Genomic DNA, 18840 nt, shown 5'->3' on the forward strand with positions numbered 1-18840 from the left:
TACCTTCGCAGTGATGGCGAGGCAAAATTATTGAAACGTTCTTCACGCTGTGCGGAATGCACACGCGCAGGAGACGTGTATAACGCAACACGTGGATGCGTGCCATGCCGCGCTCACGAAATGGCATTGTCGTAAAATCGCGGGCGTGTATGAATCCTATCTGGAAGTCGAGGCGTTGTAGCGAGACCACAAAGGACGAGAGGCTCGCGCATCAGGAGGACCAGACGAGTTAAGAGTCTGCCTGGAAGAACCATTGTCGCTTCTGAATACGAGAAGAATAAGAGCTGCTTTTCTCAACAACGAAAGAGCTGACCTTCCCTCGTGATTTATGACATTAATATTGAAAATAAGAAAAATCTCTTAGACTTTGCACCTACTTGAACAAAATTATTCTTGCTGCGCTTCGCAACAGTAATATCGCAATTCTAGATTGTTAAAGTACATGATAGTTCAATAAACATCTTAGACAGGTTTTTTACTTTTTACTATTTGAACACATCGAACTATCATTGCGTTGCAATTATTGTACTGCGATTGGAAAAAGGAAAGGCAGGATTCAGAGTTTACATAAAAAGATGTCGAAACAAGCACATTGATGGCAGTAAAATCATCTCGATGAGATTGTCGGCTTCTCATCGGATTTTTTTTTTAACATCGTGTACTTTCACTTTTCTCCGTGAGGTTTACGTAGCTGCGGTCGTAACATACCATGAATGGAAAGGCTCGCATGCGTACAAGCCATCTTTTTCGATGCGCAAGAACGTCCCGTTAAAGAAACGATTGCACAAGAGCAAAATTCCAGGGTTGCTCCTTATTTGCGCGCGGCAATTTGCGTATACCGTTGACGATACTACGGATCGTGGCGGCAAGATAATTTCCGTTTTTGGCCGTAAGATAATTTCCGTTTAAGACCGAGAATCTGTGTCGAATCTCAAAGATGATTTCCCATTGAAATAACGATGGAATTAGGTATATCATTTTAAAAGAGATTTAAGTGCAACTTCGTGAAAATACTAATTTCTCAGAATTCCTTCATTATGTACTTTTAGTAACAATTATCAAGAAAAAAATCTATAATTTTTAATTATGCAGTAAATAAAACAATTTGCGTTATGCGAAATGTATTAATGTGAAATCAATTAAATTAATAAATAACTTTTCCATTGAATTCATATTTTTACTTATATTTAAATTATTATATGTCAAGAGAAATCTATAATTTCTAATTATACAGTGAACAATATGATTTGCGGTAAAGAAATATATGAACGTGAAATGAATTGAATTAATACTTTTCCATTGAATTTATTGTCAGTATCACGAGCAATTTGGACAGAATAACTGTAAAGCAGTATCTATTCTTGTGTCATTATGCAAACACGTTGCTACCGGAGCATTGCGCTCTTTATCATTCCTTACGGGACTGTAAAATCGGCTCGGGCGGGAAACGATTTGTTCTTAAATTATGTTGTTCCCAGAAGTACACGCGATCTGTGTAGCTTCGACCATTCGAGCGTATCTGAATCCATCACGACGCGGTCTCGGGCGGCTCGTTTCCAATGTTGTTACAATGAAAATTCCAGTCGCGGGAATAATAAATATTCTAAGTAGATAAGTATACTGTGGAGAACGTTTGCGCGCGCCCGCAGGACCGTAATATCCACCTGCTCGAACGCCGTGCATTATTCTATCCCTCTATCGATTTCGACGCAGGTGGTGAAGGTAATAAGTATTGCCATCCTCGTCCCGTATATATATGTATATATATATATATATATTCGCAATAATTTAATGCGATTTACTTTCGCCATTCAATGACACATCTATATACACATACACACACACACACACACAGGTATCCGCGATGATCACAAAACGTGTGCGCGTTTCGCATTATTTCTCGAACAATTGGCTATAATTTTTATTGCGCTTCATGGTATCTAAACAGACTGTTTATGCCAGTTAAATTATCTTTAAAAATTTAGCTAGTAGAATTTATTATACTATTTTAAACAAAGAAGTAACACTTCTTTGTTTGAAATATTAGATTTATATCTCTCTTTTTTATTTAAGCAACACTTTATATTCTCTCGTCTATTGTAATAATATATCTAAAAGTTATATAATTATAAACTATGATCCGTTACTTGTGTCTATTTAATGTTTTATTTGAAATTGCGCGCATTGTTTCATCTCTTCTATAAAATGTTTCGCGTGTAGGCAGGCGCGACCCTTGGCCCGACGCATAATGTACACTCGAAAAACAAATATTGCGTGGAAGAGTGAGATTTATGCGCGCCTACGAAATTGCAGCGCGCGTAGGGCTGAGAAATTATTTTCTTTCTCGGTCGTTACGTTTCGGTTAATACGTTCCTTCTTAGATTATCAAGTCGGGCAAACATACGGCCGTAAATGACGCGCGCCGGGAATGCGAGGACAAAGGAGCCGAGGAGCAGCATCGCGAAGTAGGATTTCCTACTCTCCGGATGCGCGCCGTCATCCTATGAACGCGCGAGAGATCGTCGATAACACGCGGAGATAACACGCGCAAAACGATATCGTTTGGCCATCCCGCTTTTCGAGCTAGTTGTGCGAGATCAACTCGCGCGGTTTAATCTTTCCCAGTTAGTTTATTAATTAAACGGCCTTTATATTAAAGGTCCAGACGTCTTTATATCATAACTGAGAAACAGGCTTCTAAAGTTTTCTCTTGAGAGAAGAATGTTATAGCAATTTTGTGCCGTAAGAATAATTTACTGTTTTTAAAGTGGACAGATTAATTGGCTCTTTCATTAAAATTTAATTATTAATGGAATAATTTAGTATATTTTTTTATACATAGATAAATATAGATATTAAATATCAATTTTTGTGAATTTAATAAAATTTAATGATTTCATACAAATTATATATATATATATATATATATATATATATACTAAAAGAAAAGATTGATTGCTAACAATTCAGATAGTAAAATATGGCAATCGAAATCACATATACTGACATTGCTGATAGGCTAATGCAACTAAAAATTTGATGTTACAACCAAAAACTGATTGCTGCAACCGATTAAAAATGCTATGCCATATTTTACTATCTAAATTGTTGCAGCAACCAATTTTTTCTTTCAGTGTACTACATGGAAAAAATCTATTTTACTGAAGTATTTGAAAACTTAACTAGATACAGATCTGAAAATAATTGTATCGAATCATCAAAATAATTAAGTAGGAATTTTAAGATGAATAATGTTACAAAACTTTTACACTTTAACAATCAATTTGAGTGACTTACGGAATTATTTTAATGGTCTAACAAAATTATTTTTACATCTGTATCTCAAATTGTTAGATATTTCAGCGAGATCATTCTTTCTGTGTACACTGAGAGAAAAATTATTAAATTTTAACAAATATTTTTGTTAAAAGTCTTAGCGGAATATTTACTTACGGTAAATAAATATTTAGATAAATGGAAAAAATGAAAAGTTAAATCAAACTAATGGTTCTTGTATTTAATAAATATTCCGCTAGAAGTATTTAAAAAAATATTTATATTAAAATTTAATAAATTTTTTTCTCAATGTGTATGTATAACAATTTAATAATTTTATCTTTTAAAATGCACAGTTATGCATATTGTAAACTGTGTAAATATGCGATGTTAAAAATTGCAGCAGCAAATAGAAATTTCTTAGAACTAAAGAAAAATCAACTTTAGCTAGATAACTTTCTTTTTAAGACGTAATGCAGTAAGACGAAGATATTGCAAATATTTTCAGTGTATAAGAATTCTCAAAATGTTTGCAACTCGGAACATTTATGAGAGGAATTCTTTTCATGTAAAAGCCGTCCATTTCTCTCGCGATTCCCTGGTGATGCCATAGCTATCTCTTCGTGACGTAAAGTGGAAAATTATTTTCTCCGCTGCGAATGCGAGCTTTTCAATGTTCTCTTTCGCCCACTTTTTCTTCGGTGGATAAATTTAAAGATGAATTTAATGCGACATGGTAAATATTCCGCTTTCACTTGCACGCTTTCGGGTTTCGAGAGATTGCCCTCGCAAAAGTGGGAGGAGATGAAACGCGAGTGCCCATCAGATACTGCAGAAATTTAATAATTAATTGACGCACGTTGCATGATCTGATAACGCAGCGCAGGCTTATTAATTATTCCTTCGGACTATATTTCGTACGATTAATTTCTAACACCACGCGTATCGAGATTCGTAATTAAACTTCTTTTAATTTTCTATTTGAAAGCATAATGCCCCTCTTATATGTTAATTTACTACTCTCGTAAATTTCCAAATGATTGACAATAAACCGCATATAATCATTTTTTTTTGTAAAATAATCATTATTTTATATATTGAAATTTACAATATAATTCCATAAATAATATTCGGTATACTTTGTTCTTTATATATAGTTTATAAAATATATGTGAGAGGAAAAGAGAGAATGCAATTAAAAGAGAAATTACAATTTTATACACAGATAACTCGAGAACCATCAATAGTCTGAACATTATTACAACATGCCTTCTCTGGTCGGGCAATGCCGGTTTTCGCGGTCGAGAGAAAGTGGGCAACCACGGGGGACACTCTGCGCATTCGTGCAAACGTAACAAACGTAATTATCTCATTATTGCATAAAGAGGTATTTTTCGAAGGACGCGGCGAACCGTAAAACTCAGAACGCGAAGCTGGCGATGCGATGCGATGCGATACGATGCGATGCGATGGCGATGGCGAGATGGCGATGGTCGTAAATTGCATACACTGTGAACGATGCACTTCTGGCAAAAATGCCGCAGGGTTCGGTTACAGCGACCGTGCGCTAAAAAAGGATGAGACGAGTGGTTAGACGAAGGAACCCGAACGAGCCAGGGTCAATAACATACGTTTTGACTTCGGCTTCCTTTTTCTTCGCGAGATAATTCGAAGGCGGGCACGCAGCCTCCGGGCGAAGAATGCTCTTTCGTGCCGACGACGCGTTGCATATATCGTATCCTCTCGCATCCGACGAGATACAATGACATTCAACCGCGTATACTGTGACACGAGTAATTGCCCTCTCAATTATTGAAGAGCGTACCTGTGTGCCGTACGCGCAAAATGAATAACACGATCGTTACTATAGCGCAATTATTTACGATCGGTGCTCCGAGTTGCGGCGAGAAAAGATATGAATGACATTAAAGCATTATATATCTACGTATACCAAGCAGATAAATCACCACGTTTTATCTCGCACTGGTAGCGGTTTATTTGAAATAATGACTCACGTAGAACTTTCCGCAAATCATGAAATTATATTTATGTAAGTAATTTATAGATATGGATAGGCTATCTTGTAAGAAGAGCGTAATTATAACTTTCATAAAATAATAAATCAATGCCCGCTTATTAAACCAATATTGTCGAGGGAAAAAGCAAATTGACACGATAATTTTGCTTTCGAAATAATTTAAGAACACTTCACACGAATTACTTCGGTATTAAATGCTTGATTATACTATTGATTCCTATAATTTAGTTAAACATATTTATATTATTGCAATTTGAAGCTTATTATCTATATTGTAGTCTTTCCTCTTTTTTTAAAGGATGTACGTGATATATCTCAAAGCATTATTAAAAATATAAAAACGTATTACAGATTGTTTTATTATTACGTTTGTATCTGTGAAAAATTTGAGCATAATTCTCTTATTAGTTTAAAAATTATTTAATTTTTGGTTTGCCTTGATTCTTGTATAAAATCACGTTTGTAGTTTATTTATAAATTTGAAGTCATAAGATTACGAATTAAATGAAATTTTTTATAAATATTAATAAAACTTTAATAATATTATTCGTACAAGAGTTCATTTGGATTCACTTATTTATTTAAAAGTTATTTACCTAAAACTTCAGCAAAATATTTTTTAAATCAACTTATTTGTTTTGTTTATTTCGTTTAATTTTAGGTATAATATTGATATTGGCTTTTTTAATTGATACTTTTAACTGATAATGCACAGTTCATTCAAACATTCTTAAGAGTATTTACATTTTTTCTCAGACCTAAAAAATTTTTATTAATTTCTTGCTAGACATCAATAGAACATCATAGACACCAATCATCGTGTTCATCATATATTGTACATAAAATAAGATTCTATGTCTATGTCTATACTGTCCATGATGACTATGACTAATAGCGTGTCTTAATTAAGGAAAAAATGATCCTCGACTGTAATTGTACTCTTTTGCTTGTCTTCTAACAAATGAACATCGAAGAGCTTTCAGAAGGAACGAAGGATTGGTGTAAACAATAATTATTAATAGCCGCTGTAGGAATCTTGCTGAATCAGGAAAGACAATTGTGTAACGTGGATACTCATACTATTTCCCGCGTTTTGCGAGAATGACGCGGCTGCATTGTTCTTCGAGGACGTGACTTCCTCGTGCCTTTGTAGCTTCGCTTGCACCGCACCTCACACGTGCTGCGCCTCACACGCGATACCATTCGATGCAACTTTCGTTTACTATTCTCGTTATGTCGCGGGTAAAACACAATCGCTAGTCCTCCTCCCTTCCCCTGATAAATTCGATCTGTTCAATGCTAAACGTGACTAGTGATAACTATCAGCATTTGCAATAGGCTGTCCTACATCTCATCCTTGTCCTTCGTTGAGTTAGTTGCGAGGAGAATCCTTGAATCTATTTTCCAGTCCTCGGTTCGGATGAATGGCTGAGAGGTGAATGACCTCTAGAATGTAGTATAACAATCCAGGAAGAAAAAATAATTTTGAAAAAAAATATTAATCTTGATCAATATCGACGGATCCAGTAGATCTGGACATTTTCCTAAATTTATTGTAAAAAATTGTTACAACAAATATTTTTTACAACCTTACATAATTTTAAGATTATACACAATTTTATTCTTCAGATTTTGATTTTCAAAAAAATTGTTTAATTTTCTCAGCGGCAACATAAATTTTAACTCTTTTGTCAGTAATAGGAGTTCTCTTCGAGAAATAGCAAATTTTTTTATTGCTCCAGATTATATAAAAATCTAAAAAGGTTCTGATATATTTGTCAAAATTTTAACAAGTTTTTCAGTTTTTATCATCATAGAAGTTAGATTTTATTTTACTTATTTTTTACAGATTTAAATTTATCTGCCAAAATTCGCAATGAAAATATCGATGATGCTTTTAAAGATTCTAGTTGCCGGTAGATTAATTACGTTAACTTTAAGCAAAGATACTTATTTTAAAGTACACTGGATCTGCGAATACCAATTAAAGAAATTTTTAAGCGATTTCCGATATCAATTAGCAACTAAATCTAATTTAAGTGACAGTGAGTTACTATAAATCAATTGGAGATTAAAAGGATATAAATGAACCGTTCAAACATGCTACTGGATGGTTTCAAAAAGTACAAAGGCCAACGTTCCGTGTTACAGAGTGATTTATCGCATTCGATTATCCAACATTTCTAATGGTAATTAACTGCGCTCATTAAGAGATAACGTACTTTATTGAAGTTATCTTTATTAACAGCGATAATTATCGCGAGAGAAAATGTATCGTGGAATGCGAAAAAGTGTATGAAACGAACATTTGCAATGGCCATATTGATTACCATTATATTTTATATATTGAATATTATATGCATATATTACTACATAGATGTCAAGAATACGGAATTTATACCAATGCATGAAATTAAAACTACAGTATAAGATATTTGTTTAGATTTATAATTTGTTATACTTTATAATTTATTTCAAGCCGATTACGTATTAACGGGATTATCGGAACCTTCTATGCTCTCCGACACGCAACATTTGTTTCACCTTTCGCACTTATTTTCTGATAAATTGCTTCTTGTAGTTGTTATCTTATTGTTGTTACTACTAATAGAGTCAAGCATGATAATTGAGACCTCAGGGTTAATAAAATAACGAAATAGTTTCTCACCGATAAAAAAAATCAATTCAATATAATTTTAAACTCGTATTGAACCTTTCCTTTCTAAAACTTATTATCTCAATGATATTTACAAAAATACTGAAATATAAATACAAAAACGCAGAATATTTAAAATTTACAAATGCTATAGTCGAAGTACGAACGCTCTCTTGCTCGCCTTTCTCCTTGTCCCTTGCATCCTGTTGCGTATCTGCCCTTATTTATCGGAAGACACGTCGCCGACAGCCGAAAGTCTCCGATTGCCAATCCGACGGGGAGAGAAACAATCCTGCTGTTCCTGTTTCTGCGGTTCGCGCGCACTGGGTGTGTGCGCTCGGAATGCGCTGAAACATTGCGGCCACGAGAGCGGCGGGATTAAATCTTGATGCATTGCCGTTATCCACGCGTGAATTTTTGCACGCGCGCATTAGAGCCGCACGGCGAAAAAAGTTATCAATTTATTGCACGTGCGGCGTCGATACGCGATAACGCTCGCGCCGCAAACCTCCCGGCGAATTATTAATTGCCGGCCCGATCGCAATTGTTGTACCAAACAAGTTCCCGCGTCCCGCGTCGTTGTTTGCGTTGTATAACCACGCTTATCGCGATCGGCCACGATGTCGTTGGGTGTATCTTAAAAGCGTTGTTGCCTTCGTGCTCGCAATGCTTGCAATAATTCATTAATAAAATTTATTAAAAGTAATAAAAAAGGCTCTGTACTTATAAACGAAAGATAGTATAAGAGAAGGGCAAAGAGCCAATAACGTAAAAAAGAATTATAATTTAAATAAGCAAAACTAATACAAAACAATTAAAATAAAATAAAATAAAACAAACGTTTCAACTTCAATCGAGTCATTTTCAATGCAATCTTACAATAATATAAATATCGTTCTAAATTAAAAATTCGTACATAATCTTACAATATTCTTATTCTAAGAATTAACTCTTGATTAATTCTTGATAAAAATGACTCGCAGCGTATTCCACAGAAAGAAGAAATTTTATGTTAAGGAATTGTAAGAATATTGTAAGATTATGTACGAATTTTTAATTTAGAACGATATTTATATTATTGTAAGATTGATGCATTGAAAATGACTCGATTGGAGTTGAAACGTTTGTTTTATTTTATTTTATTTTAATTGTTTTGTATTAGTTTTGCTTATTTAAATAAAATTTATATTATTATATGTATTAAACTTTCTCTCTCCCGAGTCTCCTCTCGAGTCTTCCACGTCGAGTCTCATATTTCTCTTTGTCGCGTGATTATTGTCTGCCCCAAAACAGTCCTACGACTTTAACGGAATTATACGAGAGATTGGGAGCCACTGACATTCGCATTCCTTACGATATTTTCACGTGCCGTCGATTTTTGTCAGACCAGTTTCGAGCGGAATCTGGCGTGGCACATTTATTCGATTGACTCGCTGACGACTAATGCGGTCTCCTGTTGTAGTTGCGTTGCGATTACGTGATGTCATTTTGCATGTTATTTTAAGCTTATCCATTCATGCCTCGGGTTTTTATGAAAGAACGTTGGAGTGGATAGCGGTTGAAAGACAGAAGGTTACCGCGTGTCCAGGATAAGCTGTTTGGCCGCTAGACAATAATTGGCGCACACACGATATTTATAATACGGAATACTACAGATGGGGAGGATAAGAGTCTAGTTTAACAGGCGGAACTGATGTTTCCGACCATGGCTTGCCGTTGCATCGACTATAACTTTATGTAACCGTGCATAATGCACATTATTGCATTAAATTATTTATTCGCGATCGAGCGAATATTCATCGTGCATGATATGGATATTGCAGGAAGTTTGAGCATGCATTCCTACGTTTTGCCGATTAAATGTCGTACAATAGCAAGTCGCGAAGTACGCGAATACATTGTACGTTTAACTATTATCATATTTCAAGCTACGGTTGCTTTCGAAGTTAGCGTGTTGATATTAATATGAACATCAAATTCAGATTTTATTTCGAGTGTTGACAATACTCGAATTAAATAACGACATCTGAGAAATCGTACAAGATATTCATGTTTTTGTATCATACAAAAGTTCTTGGAAATTTCTTTAAAGTATCTTCGTTTACATTTATAATAATATATATTTTTCTTAGTAAATAAAAATTTAGTTTTTTTTTATAAGATTTAATATATATAAATTATTTTTAAAAATAAAAATTATATTATATTTTTAACAAATTTGAATTTTAAAAATGATTTATATGATTTGTATGATTTATATGAATTAATCAAGTGTGAATGATGAATTAATAATAATAATAATTCATATCATTTATTCAATGTTGTATTAATGATTGAAACTTGGAGATAACATGCACTGTATAATAGGAAGATGAATATTTTGCACAATAATCTGGCGTATCGGTCATACATCCGTTATAATCGTACTGACCTTTTATGTTCATTCAAGCAGTACATGATATTAATACATTCGAGTTAAAAGATAGATATGTACTGTCTTTACGTAAACACTACACGGAAAAAAAATTAATTGGGCGGTACAGCAAACTTGTAACTTACTACGCGAATTCAACATCTATAACTAAAAAGATTTGATAGTTTAACAAATCGTTAATGTTATTGAGCTGTCAACTTTGCTACTTTAACATATAAAAAATTGACTGTACATTATGACTTGCTGGATTTGCTGAATCAGTGAAGTTTTCAGCTGTGTCTTTTTTTTCCGTGATACGTATTTCGGGATATCACATAACAGTCGCACAATTTCCGTTCAGACGAACAAGCGGTTCGAGTAACAATGAACGCTATTAAATTATACGCGCATATAATGTCATACGTTGTGGACCGCCATAGGATATGGCTCGCAAGGTCTTGCCCAACGGCGACCACGATTCTCTCCATTCGCTATCGTATACCTGTCATCGCACACGTAGACAAAGCATCCGCCACTAATCGAGGACCGCTAAGCCGCCTTTCTTCTTCGGCGAGCAGTTCACTCGCGAATGAAAGACTAACGATTGTTGCGAGAGCCTCTTCCTCGAATAACGTCGGAGCATTTAGGACTCGTCGTGTCCTTGCCGAACGCTTACATGCGGATCTTTGTCTTGCCTCTCAAGCCCCGGGCGATGTTGCTAGAGCTGATAGAATTGTGCTATGCACTTAATACATAGGAAGTAAATTAATGTTAATTTCTACAAAAGATTACAGTTCGATAGTTTTGACATTTTCAATATTTGACAATTTTTTTTGACATTTTTTATTAAGATCTGAATATTTAACTTTTTGTCCGCTTCATTCAAGTTGGACTTTGAAAGCACAATTGATATTTTAACTTTCTGGTAGATATTAAATCTCTAAAAAAATAAAATAAAATACAATCCGACTTCTATGATGGTAAAAACTTGTTCTTAAAGTTTTCACTAGTATATTATTCGAAAATTTGTGTTACATTCAACACACTTTACGTATCCCAAATTTAAATTTTTTGTGTTAATTTAACACAAGTTCATGATATATTAGAAAATAACATAAATGTATAATTATATAAAAAAAATTAATGCAGAAAATATAACATTGACACACTTTGTACGCAAACTGTGGAAGTATATTTTTTTTTAGTAAAATTAACATTTGTATTATATTAACTTAACACGTATTTTATTCATTCATCTTAAAATTTACATTTCAAAACACATTTTTATTTTATATTATTTATTCACTTATTCATAAGATATGTAATTTTAACATATTGAATTTAAAAAATGTTAAAAATCAGTTTAATACAAGAAATTTAAATATCTTAATCATATTATGTTAAATTGACACTTGAATATATTAAGAATTTAACACAAATTTTAACAAGAACTTGAATCGTTTCTAACAAAAATACAAAATGATTTTTACTATACAAGAATTTCTTTTCATTTTTATACAATCTGGAATAATAAAAATCTGTACTGAACTCAACATAAAAAGTGCAAAGTTCCATATAATCGATAGAGGATTAACAATAATTTAATAATAATAAAATTTTATTACATATGCATTTTTATCTTGGAAATTCAATTTAAATTAAAAACTTTAAATTTAACTTTCAACATAGAATACTTTTATCGATGTCTCGTTACAAGAAAATCATTTTTTAGTTTAGCACTTCTAGTTTTGACATGCGTAATATAATTTTTAATATACAAATACCAAAATTGATCGTGAAATTAATGCAGTGTCGTCACTCTCATTACGCTGTAACTGTCATATTTACATTCACTCGACGATGTATATCAATTCGAGATTAATATCAAGATTGTGTCACGGATACACGTCTCATCACGCGTTCCTGACGGTACGAACGTGCGTTATCCGCGTTACAAAACGGATCAGCCGCATGAAAGTTGAAATTGAAAGTTAGCGTGGGCCGATAGCTACCGCCCAGACCGGTCCAAGTTTACTCGTACATTAAGTCGGCGATCCGGCCCGAGGAAATATCATTGGTCTGCGTTCGTCGAGTGCTCCTTAGCGGGATAGTAACGGGGGTGGAGATCGCTTCGAGTCTTACACAGCCTGATATCATGCGAGAACAACCTGGCAAACAGTGTTACAAAGAATGCAGATACGCCTCGTTTCACGGCCGATATAGCAATTCGAAGTAAAGGGGAATTCCTGTATTTTTGCGGTTTTCGCAAAAAAAAAAGGACTTGATTAAACGTTTCGTTGCAAATGGTATTTTGCGGCAGCAAAAATGACAGGCGAATTCTAACAGGTTTTACCTTCATACTGGAGAATGTACGGCTACCGAAGATTGTTGGTGTTATATATATATATATTTTTTTACGTTCAAGTACACATTAAGACCCGGTTAGCTGTCAACCCGAGATCGTTTTACTCAATCGATATTATAGTTACGGCATTTGGAATGGTACCAGCAATCGCCAACCGAAGTTAGTTAGTCGATGTTGTTGGCGTACTGACCCTGATTTAAATATTTACGAAGGTGGAGAGCGATCTTGGCGATGATGTTCCTCAGGCGCGAATCGTTAACGTGGAGTATACAGGAGGAGATTTCCACAGTCGTGTCGAGGAGCGCACTTGTTCTAGAATGCGATAATTGGCTCCGCTCGTCCGAATGTCGGATCTAAATCTCGTTCTCGTTCTGATTGCAGATCGCCGGACAATTATTGGACACGGAATTTCAGCCGACGGTGACGGCGACGTGCAAGGGCGGCTATATGACGATTCGTGTCAATCTCAATCAGAGTTTCGTAGGCGCAGTCCATGCACGAGACCATCGGACCCCGCAGTGCATGGTATCGGGCAACGGCACCACGCACGCCACTCTGGGCATTAATCTTTTTGCGTCGCAGGACAGTCCCGAGTACTGCGGAGTTCTGGTGAACAACGTGAGTCCGCTATGATTATGGAAATCATACGCCAAGGGCGACGGAATTATGGATCTAGCTGTTGTTTATTTCTATGATTCGCAAATTGTTAATCTGATTGACAATTGTATACAATAGTACGTGTACTACGAGACTTAAGTATTAATTTCGAGAAATCAACTCTTTACGTTTGAGCAGCTTGCTACTCGTAAAAAAAAAAAAGAATGTTCCGCCGCACAAGGTGTACTTACGTTTTACACGTTTCATAGAGAGATACGGAGAAATTAGTACTCGCGTCTATTTACATGAGGAGTTTCCAGAAAATTAATTGTTTTGAGAAGGTTGCGGGTATGCTAATTTACATACTCGGCCACTGAAGACGCCTCGAGAATAACGTGAGAATTCATGATATATGGAGATTATGATTTGCATTTGAATCCCTCTCTTTCCGCCTAGGTATTTGTTCTGCAAGTGTAACGCTCTGTGGCCGAAGACTTAAAGCCTTTCCACACGTAAAATATTCATGTATATACATAATTGAGTTTACAAAGTGTTCTCTTATAAACTTTACTAATCGTAGAAGTTAAAATAAATATTTTAATAATGAATAATTTTTGACAAATAAGCGGTTATTTTGCTGAATTATATCTTATTTTATATTTATAAATATAGCGATATATATTGCAGCACACAGAAGAACGTTCCGTTCCTATCGCTGTTAGGATACACAAAACGCTGGAATTAGCGGATGACAAGTTTTATGTCATTACGTGCGGAAAGGCGGGTTTCAAAAATGCCAAGTAAGTTGAAGATTAATTATAAAATAATGTAAATATCATATAAGATATAAATAATATTTGATAGAGGAATTTATTAATAGAACATAAAAAATAAATTATGTATTTCTTAAAACTATTATATTTAAAATATTATCTTAAAACTAAGCGAAAATGAAAATTTGTATTATTCAAACTCACAAAAATATTCGTACAATCTAAAAATTCAGCTTCTAAGATCAGAAACGCGAAGCTTCAAAAGATATTCATTGTATAAAGTTGCTAATTAATGTTTATTTTCTACAAATAAGACTTTTTTGATAAAGTTCTTTCCCGTACGAATACATACACTTTTTACATTCACTAAGAGTTAAACGTCATTAAGTTTTCAGCTGATGCTGCGGGTTTATTTTATTTATGAACTCTCTCCGTAAACTATCGTAAAATAACCGTGTATGCTAAGTTTTTCAAACGTACGAGAAATAGAAATATCTCGCATCAGTGACTGCTTGACACGCGTGAGTAGCGCTATCTAAACGGGAAATACTATGTATTTGAGGCTTTTAATCGGTTATTAGCGGTTCCGTGTTTTCTAATCAAACGTTGATGTTTGCTACCACTCAGCTATATATTTCCGTCTGCGCGGTATATTGATTGTACGTACAGATATTTCAACTTAAGAGTGATCAATTTAGATTGTCGATACTTTACACAATATCGAATACCACAAGTTTTAAGAGGGATGAAAAGGTTTGGACGGCTAAAAATTATGTAAAATTCGAATATCATTTGTGGACAAATGAATAAGTATATATAAATTTTCTTTTTAGCATGTCTTGAATGCTTCCTTACGAATAAAATAAGCCGCAAAAGTCCACAAAAATGGAAGCAATATTGAAATTTAAAGGCAAAGCGCGATTTGCGTACTGCTCCGTTTTTGCCACGATAACTTAAAAACAGTTGTAGAAGTCGGCTACAAATTTTTTCTAAAGTAAAGATAATAAAATTTTCCGTAATAAGTATTCAACAAGTATCTAATAGACACCGTTTCTTTAGAGTTAAAAGAATTAAAAGATGATTTTATCCATTAAAATGTTGTCATTTAATTATACGCTGGTCGGAGAAGAGGCTACCTTGGAGATAATAAAATTTAATTGGGCATCCAAGAAATTAGACAAATAGAACGATGAATCAGTAATTAAAATGCTCGCGACGCTACGGTTTACCGCAAGTTTTTCTTATTCTGTAGCGAAAAAATGCGGCTGACAATTGGTATGCGTCCATTGTCAAATGAGATATCCCACAAATGACAAGTAGTTTCTTTGTCAGAATATACCTTCTGAATAAATTTTCTTGAGTCGAGACACTTTGATAGTCGATACACATGACTCTGCACGATTCGTTGATTTTCTTATCATATGCATATCGCCAGATATATCAACTTGTTGACATAACTTTTTTGTACTTTTATCCATTCGCTTTGATCGCAACTTTGATTAAGCTTACGTCACGTTTCTAATAATAAAATACGCTACGTAAAAAAAAAAGAACTCCTGCTCACGAACAACGCTTTTTGCGTAGAAATGAAACTTCGTTGGTTTCCCTGCGCCTTTTGGATGAAGGTATGAGAGTACAGGAAGCTATATACGGTCACAACTATACCCTGCGTGCTGAGATTTCACGCCCAGACGGTTCGTATCTTATCCAATTCCGTCATTTGCTTTTACGTCCAGATAATACAGACAAATCCGTTAGCCGCGGTTTCTTCGTGAGAGCTTGCTGTCTGAAACACTGTTTCGTTGAACATTCAATTTGCAGGAACGTACGGGATTCGAGTCAAGAATTGCTTCGCGTTCAACAAGCTCAATTCCAGCGTGCAGCTTATAGACGACAAAGGGTAAGCCTATAATTATTACTTTGATATACGATCTGTCTAATAAAAGCGTGACTGGGAAAACTTCTGTTCGAAAATTGTTACTGCAGCAACTTTTGAACGAGCAGATAAAAGAGCTATTCTCTACAAGGCAAAAAACATATTAATCATCGGACATTTATTTTTGTATCTTTCTAAAGACGCTATTTAAGAAGTTGAGATATAAAGAGTAAGATTTTTAAACAGAGTTCTATGAGGTCATGCTTTTATTAGAAAGACTGTAAATTGGAGATAAATAATATATAATTTGAATAAATAAAATTTAACAAATTTTATATTCATCAATTTTGTAAACATTTATAAGCTATGAATAAATATTAGATGTTTGAATATTATAGTCGAAATATATAAAAAAAGTATTTATATATTTATGTGATATAAATTTTGGTTAAAAGTATATCATAATTTTTAATTTTCATTAATTTCTATCTGTAATTTATTTTCAAGTTGATATGATAAATAAAAATTCTCTTAAATGATTTTCATTAAAACTTCTATTGCTAAGATCTTCATAATGCCTAACGAGAACTCAAGTTACTGTTCTTTATAAGTTTTATTCGAAGCGGATTTAGAACTTCGAAGATAACAAAGCGTTCAATTAAGAGTTTAAATTAATCTTAATTCTATTTTCATTAACCAGATGTAACTCAAATTAAAAGGAAGATGCGCAATTTGCTATTATATTAGTATGCTTTATAGCGTAGCTTCCTTTGACAATGGAAATGATTCGCTAATTGTGACTTGTTTTGATTACAAAGCTGTCCCGTGAAAGTGCGAATGACGAAATTCATATATGACCGAAGTACCGGTATAGCGGATGCCACATTGTTTTCCATGTTCCGGTTTGCCGACAGTTCAGAGGTGCATTTCCAATGCGACATCGCTGTGTGCAGAGGTAAAACTCATCCGGTGAACGATTTCCCATTAGCATCTGGTTACGAATGTGGGTTATAAAATGGCATTCAACTTTTACGATTCGTTGTTGTGATATTACACAGCAGATAGCGATTCTCGTTCATTTTATGAGGAATTACTTTTTATGTCTCAAATCGTAAAAGTTATGACCCTTTTAAAATAAAATATTTAGCATCACATACTGATTTAGTTTCAGTGTCATACTGAACATGAAATTGCACACAGAGTGTTTTAAAAGTATAATGTATGTAGTCTTTTTATATGTCTGTTGTTTTCTTATTTTTCTTATTTTTCACAATTATTAACACTTTCGAACTAACATAACAAGTTCCCCATGTATAATTATTATCGAGTATATAAAAACTCGATCACGTCACGGACCATTCTCTTGATGTATAATTACTTATCGAATATACAAGAACTTGATCGAAACTGTTTTTGTTGCAATGTAACGCAATTAAAATGTACGTGTCTAGGAAGTTGCGGTACCCCTATGTGCGAAGGAGACAAAGAAGAGCTGATAAAGGGTGGCTCCTCCACTAACGGACAAAGTGTTAATAGTGAAGAAGGAGTGCTACTTGCTGGAACGAGCGTTTTTGTCCTCCAACCAGGCGAAAAACGAGGTAAGCTAATAAGAAGTGCGCTATCGGTGAATTAACTGTTATTGTTACTGTTACACTCTGTTATTATTAGACATCATTATTCTTACATATTCTAACATATTCTCATTTATCATCTCCTACCTTTATAAAGAAAAATGAAGAGTCAATTTCCAATTAATAAAATTCTTTCCAATTAATAAAATTCTGACTTTTTCTTTTCGGCTCGTATTGAGTTTAATTTTCTCTAGTCTCTTTTAAAGAAATTTCTTTGCTAATAAAAAATGTATAAATATAATATACATAGTACGCGATAAATTACAAAAATACATCCTACATCATGTTGCAGTCAATAAAGAAATATTTAATAACTCGTAATTATTTGGAAAGTACCAAGTGAAAGTGCATTTTTAATCACTTTTTTAAAGAAGCTGCGTTTTTCCAAACGGAAGTCAGTCTAATTTCTATAAGCAGAGATAGTGATTTGATAAAGACATCGATGAAAATGATTAGAATAACTACCGCTGAAATTCTTGTAGCATCCACTTTCCTTTGCAGTTAGTTTTGATAAGCCATCGTGACATGAAAAGTATGTAGCCAGTCAGGAAAGCATGCACGATCTTCTTCTTTCTTTGTCCCCTTATTGCTTCTCTTGCATATATATTCCATTTATGTCTTCTTCCTGCGCGTCATAAAATGGTTGCCTGTCATCCCTCTTCGTTATCCTGACCCGCATTTGAATCACTTCGACACGCAACTTGCTCAGAAGCTGTCATCAAATTATAATGTACACTCAAGCTGGTATAAGTGATCTTATTTCGCATATCACACTTTGTGCTTTTTTTCGTCAGTTCATCCTACGGTCTTTTGCTGTAATTTTTACATCCGATCATCAATGATGTCCTTGTTAACTTATGTCGGTAAAATTATATTATTTAATAGAAAAATTAATTGAATATTTTCTTATTTTAATTCCGTACAAATAAATGCGTTTTAATGAGAGAAATAAGAGTTGTTATTAATAACTGTTTTAAAATTACTAAAACAGAAACTAGAGTTGAAAACATTATCAAGAATGGAATTTATCATTGAAAAATTATTTCATATCATATACATATTTATGCGTGCTTTTTATATTAAGAAAAAAGTCTTTTTACAAGTTGATAAAAAGACTTTTCCCCATCAATATCTTCGTTAAAAATGATTAAAATTTAAATTTAGAAAGCTTGTAATCTTTAAAACCCTTTTGAATGGTTACTATATTTGAATTTA

The 18840-nt window shown here is 33.9% G+C and overlaps 1 protein-coding gene across 2 annotated transcripts in view; it reads left to right on the top strand.

Annotated features, from left to right (window-relative positions):
• Positions 1-18840, top strand: part of LOC105150876 (uncharacterized) — a 36857-nt gene that overhangs the window by 15145 nt on the left and 2872 nt on the right. For both annotated transcript variants that reach the window (XM_087412314.1, XM_087412315.1), the window contains exons 2-7: positions 13130-13366; positions 14033-14145; positions 15703-15812; positions 15940-16018; positions 16813-16949; positions 17446-17592. In XM_087412314.1, coding sequence (XP_087268440.1) covers positions 13130-13366; positions 14033-14145; positions 15703-15812; positions 15940-16018; positions 16813-16949; positions 17446-17592 — 823 coding nt within the window. The remainder of the gene's footprint in view (positions 1-13129; positions 13367-14032; positions 14146-15702; positions 15813-15939; positions 16019-16812; positions 16950-17445; positions 17593-18840) is intronic.

The sequence above is a fragment of the Acromyrmex echinatior genome, chromosome 13 (genome assembly GCF_024713525.1).
Source record: "Acromyrmex echinatior isolate Ae372 chromosome 13, ASM2471352v2, whole genome shotgun sequence".
NCBI lineage: Eukaryota > Metazoa > Arthropoda > Insecta > Hymenoptera > Formicidae > Acromyrmex > Acromyrmex echinatior.